This window comes from Rhamphochromis longiceps, linkage group LG15, assembly GCF_057381845.1.
Source record: "Rhamphochromis longiceps isolate RC_006_pf linkage group LG15, R_longiceps_female_GT1.1, whole genome shotgun sequence".
Classification (NCBI taxonomy): domain Eukaryota; kingdom Metazoa; phylum Chordata; class Actinopteri; order Cichliformes; family Cichlidae; genus Rhamphochromis; species Rhamphochromis longiceps.
Genome location: NC_140571.1, coordinates 18,851,257 through 18,878,511, shown reverse-complemented (window position 1 = coordinate 18,878,511; position 27,255 = coordinate 18,851,257). Strand labels below are relative to the sequence as shown.

Here is a 27,255-nt window from a genome sequence, read left to right as displayed (position 1 = left end):
GAACCAAACACGCACAGACAGACACAAACAAACAAACCAACACACGCATCCCTTTTAATCCTACAGCCTACTCTCATTTTCAACAGCAGCTTTCTGTGATTCAGACACACAAATACACACTCTCTCACACAAACACACACACATACACACAAGTGGATACCTTGGCTGTGCGGCCATGCTCCAGGCACTCCTGTAGGTCCAGCTTGTCGTTTGCCATCGGTGTCAGTGGCCTGCGGTATTTAGAAAAGCACAACCTAAAGAAGAGTTGCATTTTCAATTCAGTAAGGAAAACTCGTAATCACCCTGCAGCTGACTTTCCCAGGTGTCCGGCTGCTGTCTGTTCTTTAATTGCTTTCGTTTTCTTATGCTTTCAAACTCAATACTGACATCATTGCTCTAATCCAATCATCTTCTTGTACACCTTCTCCAAGTCAATCACCCTTCACACTACACTTCTGTCTTTTTGCCTCTCAGATGCACATTAGTGCAACCCACCTCCTCCCCATCTCCGCCTCATCCTGGTGACTCAGAGCTCCGTGCAAGCCTCCATCTTCACCACCACCAGTGTCTAGACTCTGGGGGGTCCTGTCCTCTAATTCCTGCTACTACTGAGATTTTGTTCTGCTACGATGGGTCATCGGAGACTAATCGCCAGACAACTGTATTGAATTCTGTATCTCAATAAATCATGTTCAGTTCTTCCAAATGATCTCTCCTTACTGAAATAAAGTGAACAAACCTGTGGTGTTTGTGTGTTTGTATCACCTGGACATGCCGGGCAGGTTTCCCCAGAAATAGCGAGCGCGGTGGGCAGCAGAAACCTCCTTGGCGTCGATCATCACTGGGTTGCACTGAAGAGGAATATGAATGTTATGTCATACTGCACGACGGCCCTGAAGACTTACTTTTGACCTAACTAATGGATGGATGGATAAATGGATCCTAACAACCTTCTGTACCACAACTGAGAATGTCCTGTGGGGATGTAGTTGGGGGGCTTTTTTTAAATTTCACTTACAGAATAACTGCTGTGGGTTTGTTTGCCGTACCTCTAGAAAGCGGGAGATGTCCCGTTTGTCACTGACTCCCATAGCGACCACGTTCTCAAACAGCCAGAAGAACGGCCTCTCGTCGCCGGGTTTTGGCCGCGCCTCATGCAGCAGACGGTAAAACTCAAAAAACAACCGGCCGGTCCCCTCTGAAGGAAGACAGGGAAAGTTCAGCCTCCTTATTTCATTTAGCACAACGAGCAACAAGTAAATGATTATACGAGTGCTTCCTACCATAAAGTCCTTTCCTTGCAGGGTTGACTATGGAAAGGTCGTTGCAGGGGCTTCCTCCTATCACCAGGTCAAATGGTCCCCATTTATCGATCTGTCGGTGGAAACACAGCACGTTAAAGATTACTGCCTTTAACATAATGTGAGGAAATTTTTCTGGTTACGTTGTGGTTTTGAGGAGCAATAATGATTTCTCTTACATGTTTGCGAGTTACGGTGCGTACGTCTCCCACGTACATGATGCGTCCCTCGTGTCGAACCATGCCGACAGTGATGGAGTCTTCACACACTTCTGATGCAACATACTTTTCGACCTGGATGCCCAAATCTTTCAGCACCAGAAGACCTGACAGACACACAAACATCATGCTAAAAACTCTTTAAGGGTTTAGGTTTTAAGATGGCGCGGCCACGTCCAGGCGCCTTCCTGACTGCTCCGCGCAGACTATGCACCTTTTTAGTTGTTTATTTATTTATTGCTTTGTTACCTAATGCATAACTACTGCCTTACAACTGAGGACTTTCAAGTCAGGACTTTCCATATAGGTGCTGTGGAGAGCATCCTCACACAGAACATTGCATCCTGGTATGGGAAGAGCTTTGTTAAGGACCAAAAAGGTCTTCAGAGAGTGATCCGTACAGCAGAACGCTGCTGCAGGGCTGCTCTCGCCTCCCTTCAGGACATTTACAACAGGAGATGCTGGTCCAGAGCAGCTCAGATATTGAAGGACCCGTCCCATCCCAGCAACAAACTGTTCCGACTTCTGCAATCAGGCAGAAGGCTCTGCGCCATCCGAGCAAAAACAGAGAGGCTCAAGAGAAGCAAGTGACACAGGAGTCATTGTTACCACATTCGCATATCATTCCTGATCCTTCTGGCTTCACTACGGCACAAGACACTTTAACACCCCACTCACACAATGTACGTTCTCAGATTTATTTATTTAATTTATTTATATAATTTATATAACTCACTCACTTACTGCATGCACATAATGTCCTCTTTGTATATATTAGCGTCTTGTACTTGTATAACTATGCATGTGAAAAATAAACAATCTTGAATCTTATTATAAATGTTTATCTTTTAAAATAGATATAAATCCTTCCAAAATACTCAAAGCTTCTAACAGAATGTGGTGAAACAACATTTATAACATACAGCATTTATAACAAATACTTAAACCCGCACAGTCAGAACGCCAGGCTGAGCCAATACCAGCTGTTCATGTTTGTCGTGTTCATTTTTAACTGCTTTGACAACTTTGGGATGGATGAAGTAAATCTTACTTTGTCTTCACATTTCTGTTTTATACTTCCACTTAACCACTTTTCTCATTTACCATTAAATTCACTTGCTTTATTTTTGTTTTATGTGTATCTGTATTATTTTTTATTTCATTTTCAATGGCAAGCTCTTCAATGAAGAAGAGATTTTAATCTGAGAATATCGTGAGCTGCACCAAACTTTTTTTCTGCGACTTAAACTGCGTAGAATAAGGATGTGACAGGATATCTTTATATTTCTTTTTGTTTCTTATTTAAAGCAACACACCCCGATTATGATGGCACAAGTCGTAAGGATAAAGGATCATATTAACCTGTTAATCAATAATTTATTGATGATGAGAATAGTGGTTAATTGCCGCTCAGCACTTACACACCTGTGGCAATGCCATCGAATAAAGAGAGGACTCTGATTGGTTGCCTCTTCTCTGCTGCAACTGGGGGATACAACTTGGCCGGCTCCTGAGAGAGGGTTAAGAGGAAGAGGAGATCAAATGAGATATCAAACTCTACAGTACGCAAAGGCAGAGAGCTTCTCCTGATAATGATCTGCTCTTTACTAAAGAAAAAAGTCAAGAAGAAGAAGAAGGAGAGAATATCAATAGTAAAGGTGAACATGATCTGTTTTGATGTGCATTAACCTTCGTGGATAATTGAGAGCTGACGAGCCCTGGAGCGTAACCCACACTGATCTCCAGATAATTATGTTTCCAGCTAACTGTAATGATTCACACTTCAAAGTTCTATAAAGGTTATGACAAGAGATAAGATGTAAAGTGGCAGATACATTAAATTTAGCACAATCCATTGACTTACAGCATGCAATGTGAGCTTAAATAAGATGTCTGATATTCACAGGCTGCTGTAAGAAGTAATACAGTACCGAAGAGCAGGATGTTTATTAATACAATATAAAAGCAGCTTAATGAGCCATCTGAATTTGATGTTACCACTTACACAGTGACACTTCGGTGTCATAGCCCCCCCATGCTTCATAACAGCTATTCTCAAACTGCATTTTTAAAAATGGGCTATGGTAGGGACTGAAAGAATGAAACTTGAGCTACAAACATTTGAAAACGAGTATTATTCTCCAGACTCTGTATTTATGCAGCCTTAATTAGTTTTTCATTAGTATTGTGGTTATGATGGCTAGCGTTGATCCATAAATTGCTGTTGAACTGCAGGTTAATGAATCCTGACAGGAATTCTGAGGCACCCCCTCTACCCCTTAGCCTGGAGGAGGCTTTAATGTGCTTTACCTGGTAATGATCTGGGCGGATGGTAATGAGGTGAGACACCTGTAAATGTTTAAACATCTGTTAACTGGCGGGAATCACAGACGCCCTCTTCGTGTTGTTGTTTGGATATGGGAACAGATTTATTGCTCGTCTATAAATGAGGGCTCGAGCTCGCAGCCTCTCTCTTCCACCGGGTCATTCGGTTCGCTGGAACTTTGGTTGCTTTATTTATTGTTTTACTTGCTCGTGGCTTATAACTGATGAACTCGCTGCATTAGTTATGTGTGGTAATTCTTTCCTACCTGTTGATCCTCGGTCGTGATGTGGCTAATTATTAAACTTGCAAATTGTAATCACAGCACATAAGAAGGTATATCTACAGTCATATTATCTACAAGTAAAGTAAAGTGAAAGTAAGAAAATATGTCTGCTTTTGGTTTCTCACACTGGCATGTGTAAATATCTGGGAATCCCCTTACTTCTGAAACAACCAGGACTTCATTAACGTGTTAGATGTTATGATGGAGGTCTTTAATCTTCATTAAGACTTTCACAGTTGATAAATTCTCTGGTCCTTCAGCCTTCATGGTAACGCAGAACAAAAGCAAGATATCAAAGTGCTTCCTGCCTGGTGTTTCCACCTTGTGACAGATGGCAGTTAAAGGGAACTTTGACACTCGAGATCTGGAAGAAACTATAGGCATCGCATATGAATGGCGTATCATGTGATATGATATGACATCATATGAAGAGCAGCATCTGGACAGGATAGAGCTGATTTGGAGGAAAATTTTTGGACTTGAAGCTGTGTAACACCAAGTGTCAGGAATTCTCGAAACAGATGTCTGGCAGCCGGTCAGTAAAGTGAAACAGAAATAAATCTGGCTTCTACAACAGGTCTGTGATCCAAAGCAGATTTGAGAATCTGCAGCGAGCTACAAGAAGCACGAGCATCTCCTAACTGTTCCACACTTTTATTTTAAAAAAAGAGGCAATCATGCTTTTGAGGTTGTAGCTACCAAATGTTAGAACAGCCTTCCTCGGCCTATCAGGTCAGCCAAATCACTGGTTTGTTTTAAACAATCACTAAAAGCTAAGTTCTCTCTAGGTTAGCTTTTGCTTAATCTTTCACCCATTATTTTTGGCCTTTTGTTCTTCTGATATGTCTGTATAGGAGTGTGTATGCAGGAGTGAAAGACCCATGTGTTTGACTGTCTGTATGCATGTATTATATCTATATGGATCTCTCTTCATTCATCAAATATGGCGCCACTTTTTTCTAGAAGGACTCTCCTACATTATGAAAACAGTGTTAAAAACAGATCTGGACAAAATGTTTTGCTCTTTAACAATCCACACAAATCAATTACAACATGTGATAATAAAAGATTACTAATTTATCACCTCTGACACTCTTAACAACCAACAAGGCAATTCAAGCCCAACGAGTAAGGGAAATTGTTTTGTAGGAAGAGAGCATTCAAACTTACAAATTCCTGCTCGTGGTTGTTGGCAAAGAAATGCTGTAGTCTGCAGGGCCAGTCATCCCGCCGTCGCAGTAGGCCGTAGGTGTTGCGGGGTCCACACATGTAGCAGTTCCAGGGGTCTTCTTTGATGGCTGCCGCTGCCGAGCCAGCCCCGACCAGGAGATCCACGCACTCCACACAAAAACACCTAAACGCACACACAGCAATTCATCATGTCTCATGTCTATTTATCCACTCACTAACGTGTCTTTGTCAAGTAACAAATAAAGTTCAGCCTTTGAACAGTGCAAGTCTCAGAGAAATTCCAAAAATAAAAAAGACTCGTAGGCTTCGTCTCGAACTCTACTGACAGTGCAATTAGAAGAAGACTGAAAAAGTATGACCTGTTTGTAAGGGTTGCTGGGAAAAAGCCTCTTTTCTCTAAAAAGAACATGGCAGCATGGCTTAGGTTTACAAATTAAATCTGAAGAAACAACAGACTTCTGGAACAAAGTCCTTTGGACATTCAAGACCAAAGTGGAGATAACTGGCCATAATGCACAACACTCAATTTAGCATATCAGCATAAACACCCCAAACCTGCTGCAATTATAGCTGCCAGTCTTTTAGGGTATGTCTCTACCAGCTTTGCACATCTAGAGACTGAAATCCTTGCCCATTCTTGCAGCTCTACAACAGAATGGCTGAAACTTCAGTGAACGTGAATAACATTGTAAGGAACAGTGAACCAAAATTCCTTTACTAGGATATGAGGATCTCATTAAGTCATACAGAAAACAAATACTTCAAGTTGTTGCTACTTAAGGTGAACCTACAAACTACTGAAGGTGTTGAGGTGTACCTGGCTTTTTACAGGACTGCAGAGAGTTCTTTGAAAAAACCACTTTGGACTGAAGCTCATTATTTTCATGTCTGATCTCTGCTCTGTTTGCAGTGAAAGGATTAGAGCCGAGATGCCAAAATCAACTGTGTACTCTCTTTTGAAATAAACAAATCCACATGAGCTTTGTGCCAATAAAGAAAGTGATTTATCACGTTTGGACATTTAGGTGTAAACTGTTCCTGTACATGTGAAATTGAAAACCTTAGCAGGACCTGAATGTGTTGAAAGAAGCTGCTGTTTGCAAACCCCTGATACTGACCTACAGCAGTTGTTGTTGCCACACATGAGCACTTCCCTGCCTCCACAGCAGATGGTGCAGTAGGACTGGTAGCCATCATCGTCATACTGGTAGGCGCACTCCAGGAACGAGTTCTGCCGAGGAGCAAAACACAAGTTTTTTTTTTGTTTCTCCTTCTGTTCATTGAGTTTATTTTTACATGCCTGTGAACTACAACAGATTACCAATATGTAACCGATGTTCCAATAATATTGTCACTGCTTCCAAAACAGCTAGCTGCTTGGATTTTTCCCCTGGGGAAATGCAGCTTCCACACATACTGGGTGAGATATTTGTTGCTGGAAGAAATTTATCATGGAAAAACATTTTCTGGTTCCAGCTTCCCAAATGTGAGAATTTGAGACTCTTTGTATTATTTAGTATTGTTCTTAATATCTTTGTGGTCTGGATTGTTTTTTCATTCACTTTTGCATGTTGACAGGCAAAAATACTCAGTTAATAATAATAAGAGTGATTAGTTGCAGCCTTGGAGAACTGTACACACAGGAACCTTCATGTTGAACATGCAGAATCTGAGCATAACAGCTGAGATTTGGGGTATTCTGGGGCTGTCTGGGGTCTGTTTATGCTCACATCGTGTGAGTTCTTTTGACCAATCACATGCTACCTGATTACTTGAACTCAGTAGTAAGTTCAGTTTAAAATCACATGGAAGTGCCAAATATTCATAGTTTGTTTGTTTTATAAGTGTTATATAGAGTTAAAGCATTATGTTTTATATATGAGACCTTTAAAGCTGTAGCTCAACACCACTGAATAAAGCTCTGCAGTAAAAGCTACAGCAGTGCAATTGTACGTAGCATTATTGGGAAAACTTGTGATGCTGAAAAATGTATGAATATAGTCAAACTAATTTCACAAACTAACTCCTTCATCCACCTATGGGACAGTCAGATTTGACCACACTGAGAAACCTTTCATGTTTAACCTTTCATGACCAACCTGTGCTTTGGCCTCCGCTCACAGTCCAGAGACATGCTTGTTAGGTTAATTGGTGATTCTAAATTGGCTGTACATGTGGGTGCGAACGGTTGTCTGAGTGCACGGCGCCTGTACAGTTTGGATAGACTACAGCCCCTCTGTGACCTTAGGCTGGATAAGCAATTAAGAAAATAATATATAATAAATAATAAATAATAAAAAGAGGGATTCTCACCTTGCAGCCCTGGCACATTGCTCCTACAAACAGAGGATGCTCCAGGGAGACATTGAGGCTTCCACAGGAGATGCAGATATCTGAACAAAAACAGAGAGAAAATACAGACAAACTAAATCTACAGCATTTGTTAGTTTGTTTAAGTGTCTGTTTATATGTACTTTGACATTTTGTAGACAGTAAACACATCAGCTATTTGTCTAAAATGTAGGGACAGTTAAAAGGCCTGAATCAGATAACGAGACAGACTGCTGGAATAAGGTCTCAGTACATCTGCTATGCTAAGACAATCTGGGGCCGTATAGGGTTTGTGTGATTAAAAATAATAAATAAAATGAACTCTAAATTTTACAGGAAAGAGCAGAAAAAGTAGGAGTGATATGCAGTCGTTGGCTGGTCCAATTGAAGGCAGGTTATACAGATCTAGTAAAACTGATTTATTTTACAGCTTATGCTTAACAAGCGAAAGCTTAATAATAGTCCTTTATTCTTTTTTATTAGATGAATTTGAGAGACAACTACGAACCAAATGCCGGTTTAAGGAGATAAAGCATTTTTAAAGGATTGTGTCAATCTTTGTTAATCCTTTATTAATATTTTGTGTCATGTTATTACTCAACTTTGAATCTTCTGGATCCAAGGTTAACCAAAGCTAAGACAAAAGAAATACTAGAAAGAAAATAAAGTATCCCTTCTTTGGTTTAAATATGAATGACGGTTAAACAACTGGAGATGCTTTTACCTTCTATATTCCTGGTCTTCTTTTTGATCTCAAATATAAGTCTCTCTGGAAAACAAAACACAAGTTAGTTCAAATACATATAAACGATAACAACAATACAAGTTTAATAGAAGGTATGATATTATCAGCCTAGTGTGGGTTTAAAAGAAAGCGGAATATTAAACAACAATCTGTGTTTTCGTTTTACATGCTAAATGGACAAAATAAAAAGAAAGTTTTTTTTTTATTTATTTCAATTTTTTTTTTTGCATTTTTACCTCTGGTCCCTTCGTCGATCACCTCTCTGATCTTTGCTTTTTCTTGCGTGTTTTTGCGTGGTTTCTTTGCAGGTGGAGGTGTGTACGCAGCCTCAGGCTCCCCCCACATCTCTGGGTACACTTCCTTATATGGATTTTGTTCCTCTGTAGAGATAGGGGCATGAAGTTAACACATGGACACATTAAATGAACTAAAGCAGGGCAATGTTTGTACTGAGAGAGATCCATACAGCTTTATGGAGCGTACTTTTGATAACTGATAAATGTTTTTGCTTTCAGCCCCACTTTTCCTGTCGGTAATGACAATTTCTATGGTTTAGATAGAAATTGTTGCAGTAAATATTCTTTTTAGGATACGGGTCTTTTCTACATACAAATAATTTGTAACTTTTCCCAAAGGAAAATCACAAAGGCTGTAAAACAAAAACAGAAGTTTAACAGTTTCACCTGATTCTTTAAGTAAGACTTCATTTACTAAAGCAAAAACACATTTGGTTACCCAAATGCCCCCCCCCCCACAAAGAAAAAAAAAAACAGCAGAAAAAGATATAAACATCTGTGGAATCAGATAAGACAGACACCCTGCCAAACCAATATGCCTTACGTGGATAGGAAACCCCATAAGAGCTGGAAAAAACCCTCCTTAACAGAATAATTAATACATTAATAATGAGCTCATTTGTCTTGTTTTTCTGCCAGTGGTGCAGCGACTGAAATCTAACAAGTGGAAGAGAGCTGGAGAGATCCATATAACATATAAAAGATGACTTTCACTTTGGTTGTTAAACAGACAGAAGGGACTGAATGAATATGTCATAATTGGAGTAAACTGATGATAATGATATCTTTATCATACACATAAACTAAAGAGACAGAATCAGCCAGGCAGGTAAATCAAAACTGCAAAGATTCCAATTTCAGACACTTTTATTACAGTGAACCTCAAGTTATCAGCAGCTGCATATAAGCAGAGTAGCATGTAAATAAACCACATTTTTGGTTAGATAGTTTCTCTATCACACAGATGGAAAAAAATGGTTGCCTGTAGCATCCTACGAAAGAAAAAAAACGACTGTGCGGCATTATGCTGACCAATATCAAGGTTAATCACTGCACTAGGTCTTTACTGCTATTGAACTCCAGTGTGTTGTATTACTAATCAATGCAGCGGTGCGTATCACACAACTGTGGTGCAAGATGAACGCTAATTTAAATGTTTATATAGAATTAAAGTGGACTTTCTTTAGAACTTTTAACCTTATTTTGATTCAGTTATCCAGTGTGTGACCCTCTGGAAAACTGCTGATCTTTATTTTACACTGTGGCTGAACACAAACTCAGCTTTGGACTATAGTCAGAGGCATACATGGATCCAGACACTTTTTTCACTAATTGTTTTCTTATCCAAGGCTAAATCCGTGTGTGGAAGCTCCAGCAGTGTACAGTTGCTTATCACAGCCAACAACTTATACAGCTGTCTTTGATATCCTTGTAGCTAAATGCTTTACATGTGCAGTGCTGTGAATGTCATGGTCAAGACTGCAAAATAAAAAACGTTATACCAAAGATGTGAAACATGAGTAAAAATGGCCCTGAAATCTGTCATTTCTCCACTTTTTTCAATAAAATATCTTGCTATTTCCTTTATTTTGATGCCAGCTTTACAGCCTTACAAAATGGGCACAGAGCTAAAATAATACTATTAATATTACAATACTATTATTATTATTTTGCTTACAATAACTCTACATCGCAAGGTTTTGTGCTTTTCTCCACCCTCACGATTAAACTGTAATGTTCACTGAATGACAGCAGACCCCGAATGTGAACGTTTTCAGAGTACACTCATTTACATTTATTAAAGCAAGAAGATCAAATTAAGCTCAAACTGAGTTAACTGAATTAAAATGAGTTTAATGTCTCTGGTATAGATACTGGGATCTATAAACATGACCTGGTTCAACTGGCCACCCATACTGTAACACTGCCTCTACCATGTTTGACAGGTGATATGTTATGCTTCGGCTCATGAGCCGTTTCTGTCCTTCTCCATACTTTTCTCTTCCCAGTCATTCTGGTGCAATTTAACCTTGGTTTCATTTGTCGAGATACTTGTATTTTAATGTTTCTACAAAGTCTAATCTATTCTTCTTGTTCCTGGGTGTAACCAGTGGCCTGTGCTTTTTTGTAAATCCCATGTATCTCCATTCATCAAGGTGTCGCTTTACTGTAGACTGACAATGATACGCCTACCTCTCTCAGAGTGTTCTTATTCAGTTAGATGTTTAGTTGTCTTCTGGGGATTTTCAGGCAAGAGTAATTTCTAAATTGCATTTACATGTGCTGTGTACTGTGCATTTACAGTACACAGCACATAGTGTGCCTCCTACAGTTGTAAACAGGTAATTTGATGTGCCCAGTTAACAATGATGGAGGTGGTGTTTGTGTGAGAGAAGATGACATACCCTCTGGAGGGTCCAATGATTGTGGACCAGCGGGCAGGAAGCCGGTCATGGCCCACTCTATCATCTCTCTGGTCTGAAGATCCACCCCCTCTGCATCATCACTGCCATCACAGGAAGGAACTGGCCTCCCCGCCCGGACGCTGGCCACCTAAACATAACATACACAAGCAGTCGAACTTATGTATATACCAAAGTTTCCGTATCATTAATTGGAAATAGAAGTGATGGCAGTGATGGAAAACAGTTTTTCATGTGGCTCCTATGGCAAGTTAAAACACTAATGTGGTTGTAGCATACGAGACACAGTGGGTGCCACTGAAGCTTCTCTCTCTCTCACTTTTTCACCAAAAACGAACCCCACACAAAATTATAGATTGGACTGCTGTTACCCACATGTTACCACTTTTAAATTGTGGGCAGATCAAGATGAGAACACCACCTCCACAAATGCAAAATAGCCAACCAGGCTGAGCGCACAAGAGAGGAATGACTCTTAGACCAGCACATTCATATTTTTTGGCTTTTTTGGTGTTTGATTTCATCCTGAGAGATTTATAGTTTCCAAGCCTATTAACATCAACATCAACCATCTACACACTCAGAGCAGAGATTAAATAGTGGGTTTGTTACCCGCAGAGCCTCGAAGATGGCTTTCCGGTACATGGACTGTTTGTTGTAGGTTGGCTGGTGGAAGGCAGATGAGAAAGCGCTCAGGGGCATCAACTTCTCCACACAGACCTACACAGTGAAGGACGAGAGCCACAAATCATCATCAGAAAAGAAGATACCTTGAAATCTCTATTCTTTTAGAGAAGATTTTAGACTTTTAGACATAAAAACTTGGTCTTAGCTTACTAAATTCTCAATGTTCAAAATTCACAAAAAAATAAATTATTATATTTTCCCAAATGTCAAATTTTATCAAATAATTGTGAAAAAAGTCATAAAGATTTCAGCCAAGGAACTGTAGCTTCAACGCAGTCTACCACAGACGATAGCTGAGTATCATATTTCAAAAGTTTTAATTGACTGACAATATCTCCATATGTTATCATCTGTAATTTTATTTGTTTACATTTGCTGCACATCTCTTTCTCCCCCCTTCAGAGGCCGATAAGGTGAACCAGGACTTGAGGCTCAATGCAGTAACTTCAGGTTTAACCCTGGATTCTTCAGGAATTACTTTATTTCTGCTGTTTGCCTGGGCTTGTCTGGGCTTCTCTGCTTGGGCCCAGACCTCCCTCTCCCCAGCCACCTCCTCCAGCTTGTCTGGGGGAACACCAAGGCATTCCCAGGCCAGCCGAGAGATATAATCTCTCCAGTGTGTCCTGGGTCTGCCCCAGGCAGGAGGCGCCCAGGAGGCATCCTTGTCAGATGCCCGAACCACCTCAACTGGCTCCTTTCGATGTGAAGGAGCAGCGGCTCTACTCTGAGCACTTCCCGAATGGCCAAACTTCTCACCCTATCTCTAAGGTAGAGGCCAGCCACCCTTTGGAGGAAGCCCATTTCTACTGCTTGTATCTGCGATCTCGTTCTTTGGGTCACTACCCACAGCTCGTGGCCATAGGTGAGGGTAGGGACGTAGATCAACCAGTAAATTGAGAGCTTCGCTTTTACACTCAGCTCTCTCTTCACCACGGCGGAACACCAATCCGTCTGTCGATCTCCCGCTCCCAACTTCTCCCGTCACTCGCGAGCAAGACCCCGAGATACTTAAACTCCTCCACTTGGGGCAGGAACTCGTCCCTGAACCGGAGTGGGCACTCTACCCTTTTCCGGCTGAGGACCATGGCCTCAGATTTGGAGGTGCTAATTCTCATTCCCACCGTTTCACACTCAGCTGCGAACCGTTCCAAGGCGAGCTGGAGGCAATAACCCGATGAAGCCAACAGACCCACATCATCTGTGAAAAGCAGAGATGAGATCCTGAGACCTCCGAATTGAAAGCCTTCCGCCACTTGGCTGCGCCTAGAAATCCTGTCCATAAAATTATGAACAGAACCTGTGACAAAGGGCAGCCCTGGAACGAGTCCGACTTATTGCCGGCTATGCAGACCAAGCTCTTGCAACGGTCGTATAAGGACTGAATGGCCCGTAGCGATGGGCCAGACACCCCATACTCCCGGAGCACCTCCCACAGGACACCCCAAGGGAAACGGTCGAATGCCTTCTCCAAGCCCAGAAAACACATGTAGACTGGTTGGGCAAACTCCCATGCACCTTCAAGTATCCTTGAGAGGATGAAGAGCTGATCCAGTTAATATATAGATATTTCCCTTAAAACTGTTGCTCTTAAATAATATTATATTTAACCAACAGTTTAATTTAATTGTAATTCTAGTACATTTTCTCTTGAGTGCATTTTATTTTTAGCCACCACTACATCAGCATCAGCACTACATCATCAGATCTGTCTAGCCGTAGCACTAATGATACTCACCACAGAGAATTTGCCATCACCAAACCACATTACCCAGCGAGTGCCGTCTGCAGCTCGACTCCGGCCGCTCATCCACCAGGAAACAATCCGGCCGGGCCACCAGGAGAAACCTCGCAGCTTTCCAAACACCAGAGTCCCGATGCCAAAGCCCCGACCATCCTGTTGGCACACACAGAGAAAACAACTGATTTCTAACTGATTAAATAGCTGCTAAACTGAATATTAGAGTCTGAAAAATAGATATAATGGAGGAAAATTGCACTTAATCGTGTTTCCTTTCTATAAGGCATCTACAAGGGGCTCTTTTAGAGAGCATTTTGCTTTAGGGACTAAAAATGTAAACTTTCCTCTAGTTTTAAAAGAATGATGAGTATCTTAGCAACAGACTCATCAAATTAAAGGCTTTTTAAAACCCTTTTAATATCAAACAGAATATAATTTTTTTGGGGGGGGGTGGGGGGGGGGGGGGTGCGGAAAGAATTACAACATACAAACAATTTTATCAGTGTTTCACAGAACATGAGCTGCAGCCATATATAGATTACTAAACAGGGCTTCCTGACTCCTTGGGCCCCTGGGTAAGAGCTTCTGTGTGATGTTGTGTTAATATTAATGGAAAGATATACTGTATTGATCCCACGAGGGAAATTGTTTTCTGTTCCTTTTTCAAAGTCTTAGAGTTCAACTAACTAACTACAAAAAAGGGCAAAAATATCCTACAGAGATGGAAAACAACCTCAAAAAACAACCCCCCCCCATCCTCCCACCCACAAAAACATCTAATCACAAGTCCTCTGGAAAATGGGGGGCGGGGGGTGTCTTTTACTTGTCCACGCTCAGAGATGGAGTCTCTCGCAAGTATGCAAGTGACCAACTCATCTTGGCCTCACCAAATGTGAAAACAAAGAGAATACCTGCACTCTGTGAAAAGTGTGCTTCTTAATATTGATCACAGGGCCAGATGAAGATGTGTCATCACTGTAATCCTTTAGTGCTTCAAACATTACCTGCAGCTGTCACTGAGCTTCCATTTGTTCTGAGCTTACGGTAGTTGTCATGTTCTAAACTTTCTTTATATACTACACTTTCAAGTATATTTAAGTTGCTGTGATTTTATCTAAGGAATCAAGAGTCTAGGGGTTAGTGCATTAATCTAACAACTGAGCGGTCCCTGGTTTGCGACTGGGAGGGATCATAACCCTAACCTCATTCAGCAGTGTTACAATCTAGTGTGCAATTAATGCTGGTCGCAGGCCTGAGAAATGGTAGGTTTCTTCTGGTGTAAAAATCTCAGTCAAATGAAATATGTGGATCAATCTCCGGCAGGAAATAAAAGAGCAGCTGAATGTTGTATAGGCAAAGTTTTATGTCGCTGGCACTAAAATTTATTTCATTTCTCAACAAGAATTTCTGTGTTTTTTTTAAATATAGAAACACATTCCACTGAAGCAATTTTACAGTAATATTGTAATTAGGTGAACAAGAACCTTCAAGCTGTTGAACTCTTATCTCTGAGTAAAGTCAGCAAAAACAATCACAAGCTGAGAAAACTTGAAGCACTGAATCATGCTTCTTCTGTAGTCTTTTTTTCAGTGTAGCAATGACTGATAAAATAGCCACAAAATGACTACAACTTGGCCTCTGTGTATAAAGTGTGGCCCGATTTTGCATTCATTGGATCCATATAAGACCAACAAGATTGGCTGTTGGATTATAACCTATTAAAAAATGACTAGCTAGTTCTTGCTAAAACTGTCTACAGAAGTAAATAGAATTTATTCAAGATGTTTAAAAAAATCAGTATTCATTGTTTTAACATAAATGGGATCATTTCATGTACAACAGTATATAAATAACAAGAGACAGTTATCAAGTACATTGAAACTAAACAGGTCAAGGACATCAACATCAACTCAAAGAAAACAATGCTCAACCCACACTTGTCTCTGTCAGTCAAAACGGATTTGAATTGATTAAAAGGAATTAGCTTAGTATCTAATTTTTCAAGCTTCTGCAGATTGTTCCACTTCTGTAGAGCACAGTACATAAAAGCCAGTTTCCAGATTGCAGTATTAGCAGAATATTATCTTCAAGGACCAAATAGAGCCTAGTGTAAAATTGATCTACAGTTAAACAAAGAAATGTAAGATTCCCAGGAAGCTTGCCAAGAACTACTTAAATAAAACACTTTTCTCTTCTCACTGTCACCAAACTTCCTCATATTGATCTTGAAGTTGTGTTTTAAAGCCATGCCCAGTTAGGAACCTGAAATTAAAATATTATACTGCATCAATAGAGTTTAAAAATAGAAGCAGAAGAATGTGTCTAAATTAGTAACAGCTAAAATACTCACTGGACAGTTTTCTTGACTGGGATTCTTTCTATAAAATAAGACTTAGTTCATGACATTGGTTTTTGAACCATAGTCTTACATCAAGCCAGAAATGTGTGTGCACATATGTATTTAGTTGTCAGCTGAGCGCACCATCCGCTCCGAGCTCCCTGACCTGCACTCAATCTACAGCAGGCGGTGCTGGACCAAGGCCAGGAAGATCGTGAAGGACCTCAGCCATCCCAACAACAGACTGTTCTCTCTGTTGAGGTCAGGAAAGCGATTCCGCTCCCTGAAGACCAACACAGAGAGACTGAGGAGGAGCTTCTTCCCGCAGGCGATACGGTCTCTCACCACCACACAGTACTGACCCACACATAGGGTTCTTACACACACACTGGACTTTCTGGACTTTGGTTTTGCACAACACTGGTCACTATATTCTTCATTTCCGGTTAATACTTGTACAGCTGCTGTTATTGTGTATATATTTATTTATATTTAGATTCCTTCATACATTCTTATATAGTTCTATATTGTGTATTGTGTATTTTGTTGTACAGTTATTTTATTTTCAACTTTAATTTATATATTTATCTTATTCTTCCCAGTTAAATTTACCCTTCATTCTAATTTGTGTTGTACAGTTATTTCATTTTTAACCTTAATTTATATTTTATTCCTTCCTAGTTAAATTTACCCTTTTTAATTTTTCATATTTATTTCCTATCTTATTCATAGCCTTTTCCTTTTTTGTTCTCTTTAGGTCACGAGCAGTTGTCCAGGCATTTCACTACATATCGTACTGTGTATGACTGTGTACGTGACAAATAAAATTTGAATTTGAATTTGAATTTGTCACTCTTTAAATTGGTGTGCAAATAGAAATATTCAGTTGGTCATCACTATATATATTAGGGGTGCAACGATATTCGTATCGATATTGAACCGTTCGATACAGTGCTTTCGGTTCGGTACGCATATGTATCGAACAATACAAAATTGGTAATTTATTTTATCAACTTTCCTTCTGACGATGCTGTCTGTGTTGAGCGCTCAGTGAATCTGCGTTCGACTACTCCGCCTAGGCTGCACTGTCGAGCGCAGATCCACTGAGCGCTCAACACAGACAGCATAGTCAGAAGGAAGAGCGCAGGGCAAGCTAGCGAGACAGAAGTTAAGCTCTCCTTGCAACATGGCAAATTGAACCTCCCCCACCCTCATTCAGATCTGGCGTTTGGAATTATTTTGGTTTTCATGTGACGTATGACCCTGAAGGTAAGCGAGTCATGGACTAAAGTAAAACAGTATGTTGGATGTGCCACGCAATGCTCAATTACATGGGTGGGAACTAGTGTGTTAGCGCAGTTAGCTCGTTAACGCGTTGGCCGTCCAGCCCCATGCACGGGGCGATCAGGGGTACCTCGTTAACGGAGATTTGCCGTGTTGTGGCGTTAACGTCATTTCAACGAGATTAACGCTAACAGCACTAGTGGGAACACAACGAATATGACTGCACATTTACGCCGACATCATCCTAGTGCAAAGACAAGTGGAAGCAGACAAAAACAACAAGCACGCATGCTACAAACTTTACCCGAGTCATTTAGACAGCCGTTAGCACATGATTCTCCTTATGGGGACCTGATATGTTTAATATGCTGCTGAGAATATAGCCCAGAAGAAGCGTATAGTATAGCTTTTATTTTGGAAAGAGCCATTTCTCTGTAATAAACTCTCTTTTCCAAAGATGAGTGATTCCTCAATCAGATACAGGGCTCGCAATATCGCTAGCCCGACGTCCCGGGGCTAGCGATTTTTCCAGTCGGGCTACCAAAATCTATTTCTTCCCTGCCCGTCGGGCTATCGTAGGAAGGAAAAATATATGTCAATGCTTTTGCATTCTTTCGGAAATGTAGCTGGGTAATTATGTCATTGGCATCGGTGAGCCACTGTCAATATGTGACATATTGAAATCGCGTTTGAATTTGCGCTTGTTTTTTGCTTTCACTTTGCAATCGCGCGAACTGTGTATAGAGAGCGACAGCACTGATTGGTGAGTGATGATAATTTGCGCACCAATTCCTCTGCGTGTGTAAAAGCAGCAGGATATATATTTCAGTTCTGCTGAGCCAAATAAGACAGGTCAGGGTGAAGAAGTGACAGCCAAAGAAAAGCTTACCACAAAACGGAAAAGTTATGACAACTCAGACTATAAGGCAAAAAGAGAGTGCAGCTTTATGGTTTCATGGACAAAAGAATTTCTGTGGCTGCAATATGATGAGCTATATAACCAGGGGTGCACATAAGTGGTCCGCAGGCGCGCATTCGCTGTCAAAATAAAAAACACACACAAGGGTTAGGGTTAAATTTAAAAACTGTACTTTTGAGTTAAAATATATATTTATAATTTTAATAAATGACAAATTAAAAAGGCATGAACATTTTTTTTGTATCGAAAAAATATCGAACCGTGACACCAAAGTATCGAACCGAACCGAACCGTGAATTTTGTGTATCGTTGCACCCCTAATATATATATATAGATATATAGAAATATATATAGATATACACACACACACACATATATATATATACATATGTATGAGTCATATACATATGCAGGAGTCCTTCTTTGCACAGCTGATCAGGAAGGCTAGCTCTGTGGTCGGCATGAAGCTGGACACTCTGGTGACAGTGGCAGAGAAAAGGACACTAAAAAAGCTGCTGGACATTATGAACAATGCTGGGCATCCTCTGCACACGGCCATTAACAACCAGGAGAGTCTGTTCAGTGACAGGTTGCTTCTCCCCAAGACAAGAACTAACAGACTTAAAAACTCCTTTGTCCCACACGCCATCAAACTGTTTAACTCCTCTCTGGAGGGGAGAGGGAGGGGAAACAGGAGGACAAAGGAGGGGGGAACAACTAAGCTGTAGTGCCTCTTCACCTCACTGTACAATACCTTGTGCAATACTTTTTGTAAATAGTCAATGGTGCAATAGACCTCAATACTTGAAATGTGCAATTCACTTGTATTTTTATTTTTATTCCTATTTATTCTATTTATCCCCTTCATATATTTTATTTATATTTGTCTCTGTATTTATATATGTGTGTGTATGTGTGTGTGTGTATATATATATATATATATATATATATATATATATATATATATATATATATATATATATATATATATATATATATATATATAATATTCTGTAACTGTAACTTCTGTCGGTGCTGTGCTTTTTGGAAATCGAATTTCCCAGAGGAACCCACCCGAGGGATTAATAAAGTTCTATCTTATCTTATCTTATCTTATCTTATATAGATATAGATATACATATGCATATACATGTACACATTTAAACTAACATGCATGTTATGGCGTGCCTGTCATCAGAGGGCGCTGTTGTGTGTAAAATAGCATTGACCGTGTACAGGTGAATTTTACTGTTTCTGACCTTTACTCCTAAGCTAATTGTTAAATGTGAATAAAAGTGGTCCTAGAATAAAACCCTGTGGCACACCTTTGTTAACACCACCAGATATCATCCATAAGCCACACTTTGTTTTCAACAACTGAGAAAACCAGTTCTCAGCTTGACTTTTCATCCAATCGAAAGAACCTGATGATTGACAACATTTAATATAAAATATATGTGCTTTGATATAATTAACACTGTTTAAATTGTGGCTTTCAGAGAATGGATACTCTGAAGCAGAGCCATTCAAAATAAACACTATTATTTCACATCACCAGTAAACTGATGACAGAAAATGACAGAGAGGGAGGAGGAGAAGCAACAAATGTTCCCAGCCAGACCGGAGATGAGTCACAGTGACACTCCCGGAGCTTTCAACTATATCAACATCACATATTGTACATGGTCGTCCTAAATGAATTTAGCATCCCAAGTTTTCATGAAAATGGAGATGTTCAATACTGTTTTATCATTTTAAGTAATTCTGATCATGCTGGTTTAAAAGGTGAGAGAATAAAATTAAAGTTTGAAATTAAAGTTTTGGTGAGATTTATTCTGTGAGCTCCGGCTCTTAAATTGAAGAACAAACTCAGATGTTTTAAACTGACCACTCAATCACTTACTACCCACTGTAAATTATTCACTACACAGTGAACTAATCAGTGAACAGATGCAGACAGCTGTTGATACATGCATGTGTCACTGCCACAGAATTATACCCCTAATTATCTCTGCCTCTAAAACAAAGGAAGAACACTGACACTTTAGTGTTACTATGCTCTGTAATTGAAAAAAATCTCACTACAGCATTTAAATATACATTTGTAACACATATCATATGTGATTTTCAGACCTACTGTCTGAAGTTTAACTCAATTTTAAAGCCCTCCAAAAAAAGGCGTCAGAAATTCACAGAGTGTGAAGGTGGGGCCAGGCTTGTTGTATGGAGGGAAAAAGAGGTTTAAGTCATAGAAAAAAAGCTGTAGGAATGAGTGTGACTGGGTGAAAGCATCTTTAGTACATGGTTGAATGTAGTAAAGGTTCTTTAAGTGCTCAGTAATAAGCATGTTATAGTTTTATGCCCAAAAGGCTGCTAGTGTTCACTGTCATCAAACAAGCACAAGGCTTTTTATTACAATGGACCAACTCTGCATGCACCCTTCATCTGGACCTCAAAGAAGCATAAAAGGAGTGACACACTAGTGGTGTCTGGTCTGCAACAGAGTATTATTAGATCCACCTTTTGGGCTTTTCTAAAATACACTGCAGTGCATCTGGTGAAGTCTGAAGTAAGAAATACAAGTTGGTTCAGCGAGCGTGAATCTGAGCCTCGAGCCCGGAGGATGTATGGGGTTGGACCAAAAATGACAGCCAGAATCTCTCACCTGGTATTCAATCTCACTGGGCGTGGCCTGTTCTCCCCTGGCGACCGGCTCGGGTGTCACAGCGACCGTCGGAGAGGCAGGGTCTGTGTGTTGTTGTGAAGGGGGAGGGGCAGGGCTGGCGGGCTCCTCCTCTTTCTGAAAGTCAGCTTCTGAGAGGTCATCCATCATGTTTATCTCTGCCTCCCGGTAGGCCCGTCGCTCTGCCTGCGAGAGAGGAAGGATACTTTTATTCCATCAACGTTGTTTGATGCACAGGTGTTGAGTTCACAGGATGACACAGGGGAAAAGTCCTTCCCACAAGAATTAAACACAAATGCCTTTAACGCTTTAATAAAAACACAAAAGAAGCATGTTCCCAAAATATCAATTATGAGATAATAAAAACACAGATTTCTCCTCTGGTAGATGCCAGTACATGCTGGCAGGTTGATAAACATGATTGAAACAAGAGAAGGTGGTCAGATAATATGTTTTTTTCTCCAACTGTTGCAAAAACAAGCAATTTATTTTAGTTTTGAAATGTTAATTTTCTAGATACTCTTCAGAAAAGTTGCCTAGTCACTTATATGCATGGTTCCTAAACATCACGAAAAGATGAATATATGAGGGTTTTTTTTATAATTGTGTGGAAAGTTTTAAACAAAGCAGCCTGATATCAGTCAGAGGGAACTGAACTGACTTGTCCCACTCTGACTCACACGGAGGAGAACAGTAGATTAAATCATATCTATACTTGTCTTGAAAATCTGAGGTTAATTAACATTTGGAAGTGATACAGACTGACTGAAGGCTTTAGTGTGTTATATTCCAGTACACGTCAAACTGTGGAGCCTGCTTTTGACTTTTCTACTAAAAACTAATGCAGAAACTGGTGCGCTAAAAGTCATTAAAGTCTCTGATGCTCAAAATTTCCTGGCTAGGAGATCCGGTCTGGTGTTAAAGGTGTCACCTCATATTCAAACTAAATCTATGCCCAAAATCTTTTAATTTTCTACCTCACCAAGGCTCTTTGTCAAAGGATGGTTTGGCAAAGCTATGAGGTAATGTCAGCATTATCTTACAAGAAGGAAAATGTATAAAATGTTGTATTTGAAGTAATTGGAAGTTTTAATCAAGTTAAAAACATTAGAAATTAACAAGTGGACACATTGACAACAAATTGTTTTTCAGCTCAAGTTAATATTTATTAGGCCCTGGAAAAATAACTGTAAAAATGTTCCAATTTTGGACCTTATGTGAGTGTAAGAACAAATTAAAATTCCTATTACTAATTTCTGCTCCGTGTCAAAATTTCCAACACCAGACTCACGATTTATGTCCGACTTTTTATCAGATTTTCCTTTGGGCAAACCTCCCACATGTACGCATATCCTCCTCCACCAGTACTGATATCATTAGATAATAGATTACTCATTCAAATGTTTCATCAAATAAGACTTCACGTTTACAATAGGTTGTGTGGGTTTGCCATTTTGCTCTTGCTATTTTACTGCGAGTAGAAATATGAGAAGAATGAGAAAAAAATGCAAACAAAAGGTCCCTGGCTCAATGGTTTCTTTGGCAAGTGAACAAGCAAAAAATGTACTACTGAATACTGAAGCAGCATTTAAACAAATGTTTTGCTATTTCAACTTTCTACCACAAATCAAGAAGTCAGCAGATCTCAGAGCTGGGCCAAATCAGCCAGGGGCTCAGCAAATGTCCCTCCACATACTGGTGTGGTAAATTTAACTTTTTAAGTTGCTTTAACCTGCCTACAATTTTCGCACAGCTGCAAGCCACATTGGAACCCACCTGGGTCTCACAAGAGGGCCATAAATTAGGCAGGTGGAAGCATCAGTCTTCTTTTTTACTCTATTTGTCCTGAGTGAAAAATGAATATGAATGATGTGAATAATGTCAGGTTATTTGAAATTTTAAACATTGTAAAAGTAGGTAAATAATAAACACACATAAATAGATATAGACCTACGTAGCTTTGAGTTCTGATATAGTGAATAAGAGATTCCAATCAAGATAACTATAGATAACTAATACGAGCTAAACTCAAAATATTATTTAATTACTGTACACATACAATTCAGAATAAAAGAAATGACTGACTATTATTACCTGTATTTATTTTTTACTATTTTTTTTTTAAATTTGGATAACAACAACAGTGTTGCTCTGATTGTCATCATCCCAGGGTTGGGATTTTCATTGACTATATTTAAGTTTGTATTTTATGGTTCTTGTATTTGCTTGTTGTCCACCTTTTCCTCTGTCTCTGTCTTCATGTTTAGCATGTGTCATTTGGTCATGTCACGTTTTACTGTGAAGGCTAGTCTTCTGCAGTGTCTTACTCTAACTTTTCTTCCTGCTTTTCTCTCGCCTTTGTCAATTACATCCAGCAGTGTCAGGATTCAGTTCCCTATCAGTCCTCAGTGTGTATATATAGTGCTTACTCTGTTCTGTCTTCTGTCATGTTGTCTGCTTAGAGTATATGAAACTATCAGTTTACTTCCTCCTTGTGTCCTGGTGCCCTTTTCCTCGTATCCTGTGTTCATTCAGTTTGGTTAACTGTTGATTGGTGAGGGTTTTTTTTTGTTCCTATTCAACTCTCCACACAGCTACACTGTGACATGAATAGCACAGGTTTAAGAATTTAAACAATAACACCCAAACTCAAAAGAAAAAAGTGACTCTAGAAACTTTTGAAGATAGTTAAAAAGATGACAGCTGACTGGCAACTTCATCAGCTATTATGTACGTTAAAATCTTCCCTGCATATTACTGTCATTGATCATGTCTGGCATGCCCGCGCCTGTCGAGGACATCGTCTCCTCCTCATGTGTGTTTCCCCATCTATGATAAACTTTGTTTTATTTCTGCTGGTCCGTAGCCAAACACTGTCCTTCGAGGAGGTCTCATAACTGATGCTTTTTGTGGTTCTTTCTAGCTAAAGTGGCGGCTGCTCTAGATCAGGGCCCTGCTGCCTCGAGCTGCAGGAACAATCCTTTAATTGTTCCTCTAAACAGGAAGTGAGTGGGGAAAGAGGGAGTTCAGTGGGTTCAACTTAGGAAGGAGAGAGAGAAAGAGAGGAAGAGAAAACAAAGAGCGAGAGAGTAAATAGGATTATATCATAAAACTGGAGAATACAGCACAGACAGAATGCGCAGCTCTTTGAGTGGAAGTCAGGAAGACACAGAGCTCAGATTTTCAACTTAGAGTTGACTTCATTGTACAGCAGTTGTGACCAATTACAACATCATACTATAAAAATACACGATTAAAATTACAAGTCTTGTATTCATACTTTCCCTAAAGTACAAAAGTACACCAACCCCCCCAAATGTGAATGAGTTTCATTATTAGTTTAATAGAGAGTGGGTTAAGGAGTTTGAGCTGTACTTTAATATTTTAGAAGCCAATGATCAGCTTTGTGTATAAAATCCTTGGAAAAAACAAACATTTGAATTCACTCAGACTGGCCTTTAGGCTCCGATCAATGCCTGTGGTTGCAAAAAGACTTGAGGTCTATGTCAAATCAGCCCTCAGCTCCCTTTATTTATGACCTTAATAAAACCTTTCCTGATGACTTTATGGTCTCAGTCACTAGTTTCCTGTGTTACTGAATAAAACCTGATTTTAATTTTGTAAACAGCACCCATTAGAGTTTAAAAGAAAGATAAATCAGGGTCTGGTTTACCCTTTGATTGACAATTTGCTACTGTATGAGAGTGGAGCGTTGCTCGATTTCTAGTTCAATCCATCCCTTCCTTTTTCAAAGCATTTTGTGGTGGCTGACATACTCATCTCTGGACTTAACAGGAAAAGTTTGACGTCACAGTGGCTACAATCATCTTTATAATTTCTAAACACTCCACGCTTAGACTGGACTAGCTTTGCATCATCAAGTTCTTTATTCATCGTCTACTGGGCCTTGATGTTGCCCGTCATGTCATCCTCCAATGCAAGATGTTTTTATCTCCACTCCCCTTAGAGATTAAAGGGTTAGATATTAGAAAATGGAGACCCCAGAGGACAAACATGTGAAATAAAAGCAAAGAGATGGAAAGAGATACAGCAAGGAGACACTTTAAAGTGGACATAGCTACATATTTTTATTCTTGTACTCCACTTAAGTAGCTTTGCATGATTCATAAAACAACGTAATCCAGTTTTATTTTTCCAACTGAACCTTAAGGAAGCCCCTCAGTTCATTATTGTCTATTTCTGATGTCATATATAGCCAAGAACTAAAAAAAAAAGTACAAACTCAATGTTTATAGCAGTCTGATGCCTGAACTTTTGGATTACATGAACAGATACTGACATTGTTATTTAAAAGTTTGAACAGGAGCACACTGGCCTCCAAATTTTAGTGAAAAGTAAGAATAAGTAAATATCAGAAGGGCACTTAGAAAGCGCAGACCTCCACCAAGGCCATTTTTAAATAAAGTAATCCAGGTCGGCACCAAAATAGTAAAGGTTCTTTTTTTTATACCTCTCCTCAAATTTCATGGAAACTGGTAATTTTGCACATTTCATAACATTACAACCTAAAACTCATAATTGTACATAAGGATGGGATTTGAGTAAGCATAGTGCCCACCTGTGATTATCAGTAATAGCTACCTGCAGAAAATCAAACTTCGGTGCTGAAAGATGACACAGTAATGTGGCCCTGAGTTGAGCTCTCAGCTTAAAAAAAAAAAAAAAAAAAAAAAAAAACTAACCATGTGCTCACTCCTACAGGTGAGGTCCTATTGATCTAAAATCTTTCTAACACTAAAGAGAACCATTTGTTTGTTACTGGAGCTGATGTAGAAACCGGCTGCATTCTGCTAAATAGAAAAAAGAAAAGGAGAAAAATGGTGAGGGCTACTGATGGCATAAATTCACGTGGAGGAGACAGTTTGTGACGGTGTTCTCCCGAGTATGACCCCGAGGTGAGAAGGTCACTTTTTCTCACTCCTGTTGGCCTCTGACCTCATAAAATCCTAATCAGCCTGTTACATGGATCATAGACAAACCACACACACACTCGCTCACTCACATACACAAAGAAAGTGAGGAAATCTCCATATGTCTTCACTGGTCCCTAAAACATCTGGGAGACTTAAATAAAAAAACTGTTTTTTTCCTTCCTGCAGCTAAATGGCAGCTATTTTTATTTTTTTATTAGTGCAAATGTTTTGTGCACTAAAAGTAAAGCAAGCACACACAAAAAATACACTTATTTTGCAGTTGACCTCTCTTGAAAATACTAAATCAAGTGGATATTTGGTGTGAACACAGCTGGCTTTGTTATGAGTTTAGAAGCTATAACTAACTAAATACTTTGTGGTTTACATTAAACAGCTGTTCATACTGACCCTCCTATAATAATCCAAATTCTTTACAATCTCAGAAAAAGGCTTCCCAGGCCCTTTCATCAATATATATAAATTTTTGTCTAAGGAAATAATCTAGGCTGTAGTATCCAGTGCAGACCGACTGATTTCATATGAATTGAGCCCTTTGGCATTTAAAAGCCTGATGTTCTTTGTGTTTTGTCATTTTTACGAGAATTATAGAACCAAGAAGAAACAGGTTTCAGCCTTGTGATAATTTTCTCACATCACTCTGATCTTTTCTTGAAAGTGTTCTAATCTTTCTGTCGAACACAGAACAAACTGAGAAAATCCTCTGGATAAACTGCACAAATGTCTGGTGTATTTTTATTTAACAGTGTAATGGTGCACAGATTACATATGTACACATTAACCAGTTATTACTGTGTTAGTCTGGACAAGCTGACAGTCCTTTGCTTAGATTTCAGATCCCAAATCTTTACTCCAAGGATTTTGCTTATATATGGGAACTTTCTGATGGGCAGATGTTGTTTCATGGATTTGTTCTCTTAATGTCTTCAGACAGGCCACACTTCAGAAGCCAAGTTCACACAATTTTCATCAATTAATTCTTGTTTGGTTATTTTCCCTAACAAAAATATTAGATCTAGTTTCTTGCCATAATTTTCACCTGGTTTTCTGCCCCACAGTTTGAGATCCACTGATGTAATCCCAGACCAGAGTGGCTGGACTGTGGCGGCCACACCATCTGTTGCAGGATGAGTTGTTCTTCGTGTGGCTGAAGATAGATCTTTATGACTCTGGCTGTGAGTTTGGTGTCGTTGTCAGGCTGCAGAACGAATCTGGAGCCGATCAGATGCCTCCCTGCTGGTATTTTGTGACCATAAAATAAGTTCCTATACCTTCTGCAGTCTGTATGTGTGCATGCTGGATGAACCGTAGTTTGACATTTTTAACATACACACATGTCGCCCTTATTTACATTCCTTCCATCTTTGTTTAGGCATTCTTGTCATTTTACCCTAGCAATGTAATTCACCACAATATTTTGCCACAGTAACAATGAGCTTCAGGGTCAGACCTTAAAATGTTATGCAGATACAGCAGGAATTAGTCCAATTACGGGTTTGGAATTCAAAAGTTTTTAGGCTTGATGCCTGAAAAAAGGTCA

The 27,255-nt window shown here is 39.6% G+C and overlaps 1 protein-coding gene across 10 annotated transcripts in view; it reads right to left on the bottom strand.

Annotated features, from left to right (window-relative positions):
- Positions 1-27,255, bottom strand: part of LOC146652529 (DNA (cytosine-5)-methyltransferase 3A-like) — a 98,623-nt gene that overhangs the window by 6,917 nt on the left and 64,451 nt on the right. For 5 of the 10 annotated variants that reach the window (XM_085381940.1, XM_085381942.1, XM_085381943.1 and 2 more), the window contains 15 exons: positions 20,746-20,949; positions 13,537-13,695; positions 11,727-11,834; positions 11,097-11,244; positions 8,632-8,775; positions 8,375-8,419; positions 7,633-7,712; positions 6,438-6,550; positions 5,299-5,482; positions 2,945-3,029; positions 1,481-1,626; positions 1,284-1,374; positions 1,050-1,198; positions 766-851; positions 161-254 (listed from right to left, as the gene is read on the bottom strand). In XM_085381940.1, coding sequence (XP_085238066.1) covers positions 161-254; positions 766-851; positions 1,050-1,198; positions 1,284-1,374; positions 1,481-1,626; positions 2,945-3,029; positions 5,299-5,482; positions 6,438-6,550; positions 7,633-7,712; positions 8,375-8,419; positions 8,632-8,775; positions 11,097-11,244; positions 11,727-11,834; positions 13,537-13,695; positions 20,746-20,949 — 1,836 coding nt within the window. The remainder of the gene's footprint in view (positions 1-160; positions 255-765; positions 852-1,049; positions 1,199-1,283; positions 1,375-1,480; positions 1,627-2,944; positions 3,030-5,298; positions 5,483-6,437; positions 6,551-7,632; positions 7,713-8,374; positions 8,420-8,631; positions 8,776-11,096; positions 11,245-11,726; positions 11,835-13,536; positions 13,696-20,745; positions 20,950-27,255) is intronic. The other 5 variants (XM_085381941.1, XM_085381944.1, XM_085381945.1 and 2 more) reach the window with 1 other exon arrangement.